Source organism: Cephus cinctus, unplaced genomic scaffold (genome assembly GCF_000341935.2).
Source record: "Cephus cinctus unplaced genomic scaffold, Ccin1 Ccin1_scaffold1553, whole genome shotgun sequence".
Taxonomy (NCBI): domain Eukaryota; kingdom Metazoa; phylum Arthropoda; class Insecta; order Hymenoptera; family Cephidae; genus Cephus; species Cephus cinctus.
Window position 1 is genome coordinate 481,106 of NW_014333871.1, and position 7,269 is coordinate 488,374.

The 7,269-nt window shown below is 38.7% G+C and overlaps 1 protein-coding gene across 3 annotated transcripts; it reads left to right on the top strand.

Annotated features, from left to right (window-relative positions):
- Position 1: 1 nt before the first annotated feature.
- LOC107273274 (short-chain dehydrogenase/reductase family 16C member 6) lies at positions 2-5,202 on the top strand. Of its 3 annotated transcripts, none has more exons than XM_015751310.2 (8): positions 2-2,060; positions 2,550-2,798; positions 3,320-3,444; positions 3,517-3,627; positions 3,840-4,001; positions 4,130-4,212; positions 4,283-4,399; positions 4,503-5,202. In XM_015751310.2, exons 2-8 carry the CDS (start codon positions 2,561-2,563, stop codon positions 4,591-4,593), a joined length of 927 nt encoding a protein of 308 aa, XP_015606796.1. In that variant the 5' UTR covers positions 2-2,060; positions 2,550-2,560; the 3' UTR covers positions 4,594-5,202. The 3 variants fall into 3 exon arrangements, with proteins under 3 accessions (XP_015606796.1, XP_015606795.1, XP_024946390.1); XM_015751309.2 differs by having other exon boundaries at positions 2-2,184; positions 4,503-5,201; XM_025090622.1 differs by lacking the exon at positions 2-2,060 and having other exon boundaries at positions 2,207-2,798; positions 4,503-5,201.
- Positions 5,203-7,269: the final 2,067 nt, after the last annotated feature.

The following is a 7,269-nucleotide window of genomic DNA, read 5'->3' on the forward strand; positions in this document are numbered from 1 at the left end:
ACCTACGAGTAGTTCCGTGCACAGTGTCCTCTAGGATCGTTCATAAAACTCTATAAATAAATTACATATTTTAGTTGCTGACAGCAAAGACAAATTTGTTATCATCAGCCGATAAGGTAGATGATTATCATTAACGTCAATTACCTATCGAGTAACTTTGTTCCGCAATCATCCACTAGATCCCCATCTGAAATGGGTTCTTGAAAAAAAATTTGAAAATATAAAACTCACTTTCGAAAATTAACAAAACTTTCGCATAATCGACTATCCTTATCTATCTAATCTTTCGAACCAATGACCTGTCTCAAGACAGTGATTGAAATAGTTTGGCTTAATCAAAAGTGCATAATTTCCCCGCAGCCTTACTCATTTCCTGCATATAATATCATGTGACACGCAAAACGTCGGTAATGACACACTTTCTCATCAAACTAATAACTGCTCGTTTCCACATGATAAATCGTACTATGTTTACATCTAAGAAACCCAGTGCTCGCGGGTCAGGAAAGTCTTGCATAAAAGGAACAAACTTTCTCTCATTCGCTCAGCTTAGGTCCCCACAATGTTCCGGCAAATGATACATAGTGTCTTCCCGCGACTCCTAATCCAGGACGTTTCGTTAGACAGGCAAGAAAGTGATATATTCCGTCTCATGACAATAGGCAGTTTCGAATTTTCAACAATCATTCGACTCTACGCGAGATGCTTAAGAAACGTCGCATTCTTTTTTCAAGTTCTTCTTGCCTGCATGATACAGACAGTCTACCGACCCACATAGGTCCCTTTAAGATCCTTTCACCTAAAACGAAGCCAGCGCGCAGTATTCTACATAGAGGAAACGGTATCAATGACTTCTTTCTTCTTTCAATAACACAAATTTAATTACCCACGTATTATAATTTTATGATCTAACTTTCTTTCTCGTAATCGCATCTGCTCTGTTGTGAATCCTTGAACCGATAGAAAAGGCAAATTACAGTCGCGCGATATGTCTACTTTATGCTTCGCTGCAACCATATAGAATTCCAGATTTATTAGATAGCTATATACACGGCATTTGCAATAAGCGACTGTCGACTGGTAAATTGTGGCGGCATTTCTTCATTGAATTTAAGTATTTTATTTCTCCTCGCGTCGGTGTGCTTGAGAAATTGCTGTGTCCAACGCGTGATGTCTCTCCGTGTGGGTTATTCGTGTCCATAAGAATTAATGGACGCATTGCAAGTGCCTTGAAATATCCGGAAAATATGATAGCGATACCTGCACCGCATAATTACGTAATGGAAACTAAATAATGCGTCGTGAAATCTTAAAATCCGTTGCACAACTTTTTACGGTGTACGTTGAAGTCAGACGAGACGACGACTCAATATACGGGAATTGTACCGAGGGAAGTTAAGAAGTTTGAATAATTTTTTTCGGTTAAAATTCCATCACGTAATACGAGGACAAAAAGTGTTTGCGTAAGATGAAGGGAAATGAGAAAAAAAATGCAAAATTTCATACTTGAAAATCCTACATCAGTCTCTTTCGTAAGAGCCTACTTACCGAGGACTCGGTTGAAGTTTTAATGACTTCGACGTGCTTTGTTTACAAGAATCTGAATTTCATGTAGTACAGTATTTACCTTGTCCGCGACGTCCTAGAGTTTATGGGATTCTTCAGCGCTTATGGGAAAAACAAGAAGCTGGTACACGTTATCAATTTACTTAGGATAATTCCATTAGGCAATTCGTCTTGAGTAATATTTTTCTTTCTTTTCTTCGACTCGTTATATAAATATGAAAGGGTTGTAATATCTTGTAGAAAAAAATTATATATGTAATATTATACAATATAGCTACTCGTATGTCATTTTACTATAGTATCGTTTTATGGATATACTGTGGTCGGAGTATAGCGTCTTATGGTACGCGATTTGGTACGGCTGCATCAGAAAGCAAACTACAGTCGACATTCGGCATCCGTCACGACGGTCACGTAGTCGTTATTAGCATCTTCAGGTATCTTAGAGTTCTTCGACTCCTCCGACTCGTCATATCGAACTGTGGGTGTTATCGGTAATTTTTTTTTTTCGTATCCGACCGTGATTTTCAAATGTTGAAATTATAATTGTTTTGTCGGAATACCGTTATTTCTTTTGTGTATAAATAAATACATATTCTTTAATCAGTGCACTGAGAGGTAATTGTAATTTTTAACTTATTAAATGTACTATGAAACATGTTTTTTTTTTAAATTGATTACTTAATTTTTATCTATTTTATTCGTAATTTTCTTTAATTCCCCATTATAATGCTGAATATCAAACGACACGTGGAACTAATGATTTTGCTAAACAGTTGAACCGTTACAGCGGTAAACTGGTTTCCTGGTATTTTTTTTAATATTCAGAATAGATAAAATTGTTTCGTAATTTAGAATTTCATCTTGGCACGAACTCGATTTCGCTTTCTTCGTTTTCATGTTGATAGTTCATGCAGTGACATTTCGTAGGAAGAAAATAAGAAGATAGGTTGAATTAATAAAATAATAATTTTTCTTCACAGAAAAAGTCGATATGAATTTTAAAGAATTTGTAAACGTGGTTTATGACTTTTTACTATTTGTCGGTATGGCAATAGTGTATATAAGCGAGTCTGTAATTTTGAGTCTGATACCGCGAAAATTACGATCGAAAAGTGTCGAAAAGGAAGTAGCATTGATAACGGGTGGAGCCGGAGGAATTGGCAGATTGATTGCCAAAAAGCTTGCAAATCTCGGAGCCCACGTAGTCCTGTGGGATATTAACGAGGCTGGTAAGTTATAAAAATAATATAGCAAAAACATTAATAAAAAAAAAAAACTAAAATCGGTAAAACCGTAACCAAAAATCTTTTTTCTTAGTATCCTATCTTCTATTATATCTCATCCGTTTCAGTAATTCAATCTTATTTTATATTGAATCTTTTTACCATTGTTGCGTATACTGCCTGAAAGTAACGTTCTATTAAATTAGCTCTGGTGAAAACGTCTATGCTTATTGTCTTGTCTTCTATTATATCTCATCCGTTTCAGTAATTCAATCTTACTTTATATCGAATCTTTCTACCATTGTTCCGTATACTGCCTGAAAGTAACGTTCCATTAAATTACCTCTGGTGAAAACGTCTATGGGAACTATTCGCGTGCACTTTACTATTTTCTAGCACATAACCTTTCCCCGGTGTATTAAAAGTTTTCCACTTGAAACATCGTGCCGCATTAAAAGGGACCATTCACAGTTCAATACGAATCGGGTGGATATTAGGTTATATCGAGTCTGTCATTTATATCGCAGGTCTGACGGAAACTGTACGTGAAATTCGTGAATCCGGCGGAAAGTGTTGGGGATACAGATGCGACTTAACCAACAAGGAGGACATTTACGAGGTAGCAAAAGCCGTGAAGATTGAAGTGGGGAATGTAAGTGGAATTGGACCATAGACAGAAATTGAAATGATAAAAGGAATCTATACACTTGGCCGATCTTTATAGGTTACACTATTGATCAACAACGCTGGTTACGTATGTGGAAGAACACTAATGGATCTGCCGGATAAAGAAATTGAAAAAACATTCAAAGTCAATATCCTGTCGCACTATTGGGTGAGTTTTCTTCCCGCTTTGATTCCTTGTATAATAATAACAATATATCGATATCACGCTTTAATCGATGCATTCACTGTAGACGGAGGGAACAATGGAATTTCTCTTTTTTGTCCACTATTGTAGTGACGGTCCTATTGCTTGCTTCGCAGCACTTTAACCATTGTTCAAAATACTTCTTTTCATGTTATTCTCGCTATTGTTTCCATAAGACTACCAAATCCTTTCTGGGCGACATGAAGAAGGAAAATCATGGCCACATTGTAACTGTCGCTAGTGTCGCCGGCCTCTTGGGAACTTACAACTGCACGGATTATTCGGCAACGAAATTTGCCGCCATTGGATATCACGAGAGCCTCTTCACGGAGCTGAAGGTACGAGCATCAGCGCCAGATTTAAATTGACTCCATTAACTTTCACTTTGCTCACTTTTACACATTTCTTTTTTTTCACCTGTCCATTCGCGCGTCTGCGTTTTATTGTACATGGCTCTCCTTTGCAGACTCACGGTTTCTTTGGAATTAATTTGACGCTTGTTTGTCCCTACTTTATTAACACGGGAATGTTCAATGGCGTGAAACCAAGGTAATTATTTTATAAATTTTTTATGTTCAATTATGTACTACATCGTTCGCACATTATTTCTGTCCTCAAGGTTACTACCCATGCTTGAGCCTGAATACGTGGCAGAGGAAATTGTTGCTGGAATCTTGACTAATCAAATAAACGTCACTCTACCTGGCAGCGTGAGATTTCTTCTTCCGTTGAAATGGTTAATTTTCTTGCAAATATATTCTTATTTTGAGATTTATTCAACCTGTCGGCCAATTGTTCATGAAACACTGGGTTTTCATTGTACAATTTTCTAATTTCAGTTTACTCCCAGCAAAAATGTGCTGGGCTCTTATGTACCATATACTTCAAGGACCACAGTCTATGATGATGTTCAAGGGCCGAGAAGAGTAAAGTCATCAGAAATTGAAGAAACTACATTGAAAGTCGATTGAGCAATACTGTTACAACTTTAAAGATGTAGAAAATTCATAGATAGCAATATTTTATTTAAGTAGTGCATTGTACTGTAATTTTTTACACCGTATATTAAGGTAGTTATTAAGGATAGACATTTTGAAAGCGTGCCAATGTACAATATCAAATTCTTTTATTTTAGTATAAGACTGGATCAAAACTGCACGTGCGTTTCAGTATTCTGATATGAATACCCTAACTCAGTATTATATGTATAAACATTTCTGTTACATCTACGTAATTGATATATCATAGATAAAACTTCAATTTAAATTGTAAAATATGGAAAGTAAATTACGCTCAAATTGAAATATTAATAAATTAAGTATTTGGAATAAATAATTCATTAAATCCATAAAGTTAGATATTATGACTTAAACTTCTGAAATCCCGGCCAACAATATTTAAAAGTACTGAAAGTTGCTCAAAATTGTGTGCGGCGAGTGGGAGTAGCCGGGGAGTGGGGGGAGCGCTCGAGGCAACGCCCAAACTCGGAGCGCTCATTCTTCCTCTTGGAATCATCTCTCTTATCCATTTCCAAGCTTCTTCATTTTCTTCCTTATTTCTTCTTTATTTCCTTACTTCTTTATATTTCATTGATTACTTTCTGATTTATATCTTTCCTTATTTCTTCTCTAATTTTATAACTCTATTCCTTACTTTTCTACTTCTTAACTTCTTTATTTTCATCTTCCCTTCTGTCTTCTCGTTTCACTCTGTGCCCTATTACTTTCAATTGTGCTTGTCTTACACTTTCTATTCCTTTGGTCGGGTCGAGCATATTCATTCGAGTAGTCATATAAGGGTAGTCACCCTGTTAGTGCAGCTACACGTAAAGACCATGGTGTCGGGGGTTGCCCTTCTGCCTCAACCGCTGAGCTTGCTCTCAGTGGGTCGGGCCCAAGTTGTGGCCGCAACAGGACCTTATGGGTCTCCCGACGGGGGCCTTGAGCCCCCTTAGGGTATCTACGGCCATGGTCTTTCGTACAGTGAATCTAACCAGGTGTCTAGCTCTCGCGTATTTAGTATAATTTGTTCGCTTTGCTAAAAACACTCCAACATGTCGTTGACACTTGGGCACTTGTGTGGGTAGAGATGATCCTATGTGTCGGTGGGGAGGTCGGAGGGGTAGTCCGTTGACTCTGGATAAAGTCCTATTTGTGCTTGTGCTTCGGGGTCTCCTGCACTTGGGGTAGGTGCGGGTGCTATTGAGCACCTGCTAGTATAAAGTCACCCTCTGTCGGAGACATTTTGCGCGGGGATTGATGGCTAACGGGGCCCGCCGCCGGCGGCGGGCGTGGTTCCTTACGTCTAACCCACTGGGCTCGCCCGTGGGAAGGGACGGAGGTTGTAGCGTTAAATATCGTCCTTCGGGATGTCCTGGCGTGCCCGCAAGGGCGCCGCCGGGTGCTACGCCCGCGGTCTTTCGTTGCGGTGAATCTTGACTAAGGGTAGACCTTTCGCGTTTTACTTGTCCCTTTTGCGTTTGTTTAACTCGTCCCTTTTACGTTTAACTTATCTTAGCTTTTTCGCGTTTAACTTCACCTTACCCCCTTGTGCGTCTTTCTTGTCCCTCGACCCGACTTCCTTTCCTTCCTGAGGTTTTTCCCCCTAGTCCTGTGCGCGAAAGCCGCAGGACTCGGGGGTTTTCTTCAAAAACAAACAAAAAAAAAAACACGGTCCCCTATGGGGCCTCGGAGGGGTCGTAGCTCTCACGGAAATGGGCGCTGAGGGGCCCATTTCGCTCCCTTAAACTTCTTACAGTTCCTACTTTTTCGAGAGTTCTCTTTTGTCGCTCCTCCCGAATAATTTGGTTCTCGTGCACACGTTTCATGCATTTTCTTCTCTCCTTGTTCCCTCAATCTTTACCATCTCTGTTTTTCACTCTTTCTTTCTAACAATCTTCCTCTTTCCCTTCAACAACATCTTCCCTGGCTGCTGTCACCAAACATTTCTACTCAATTTCCGAATCTCCTATTCTTTCCTATGTCTCCACCACTCTCCTCCTAGTATATCCTTAAAAACTAAGTTGTTAAAAAGTCCTTTGGAAAAATAAAAGTCCAAAGTGGTAGGGCATGTAACATACCACATGTATATTATATTGCAGTAATATATTTTAATGTGTCCCTAATAGTATTGTTATTGCTAATCTTTTGTAAACCATATATGTATCTATATCTGTACCTCGTATACTGTATCATTATTGCGTTTGTCGAATAAATTATCTTTAAACACATATACACGTTGATATTCTGTTGCCTTCCACGAATATCCCAGAGTACGAATGAGTTCTGTCTCTTTCGTACTCTCCCCCGTCCTAACAGCATCCTCTTCCTTCTCCACCAACTTTATGCTGCATTTTCTTTGCCATTACTTTCATTCCATCTGCAAGTTGCAAAAAGTAAAGGGATTTTTTTAAAGTGCCCTATCGCAGTTTGTTCTGTACCAGCCTGATATAGTTGATTTTCGAATTACTTTCGGAATTATTTTATCGGAGAAAGTTCACTCGTTCTCTCAGAGATGGCGCCACATATCATGCCCAGGAGGTGCTGCCCTCTTATCGGCGAAAATTCGAACTAATGCGAATTCTTTAATAAGATTTACTCATTGAAA

Excerpts from the sequence above, each read along its gene's own strand:
- LOC107273274 (XM_015751310.2), top strand. The coding sequence starts at position 2,561 with ATGAATTTTAAAGAATTTGTAAACGTGGTTTATGACTTTTTACTATTT. Across the intron at positions 2,799-3,319 it reads GTGGGATATTAACGAGGCTG|GTCTGACGGAAACTGTACGT; the intron begins GTAAGTTATAAA and ends TTTATATCGCAG. Across the intron at positions 4,213-4,282 it reads TTCAATGGCGTGAAACCAAG|GTTACTACCCATGCTTGAGC; the intron begins GTAATTATTTTA and ends TCTGTCCTCAAG.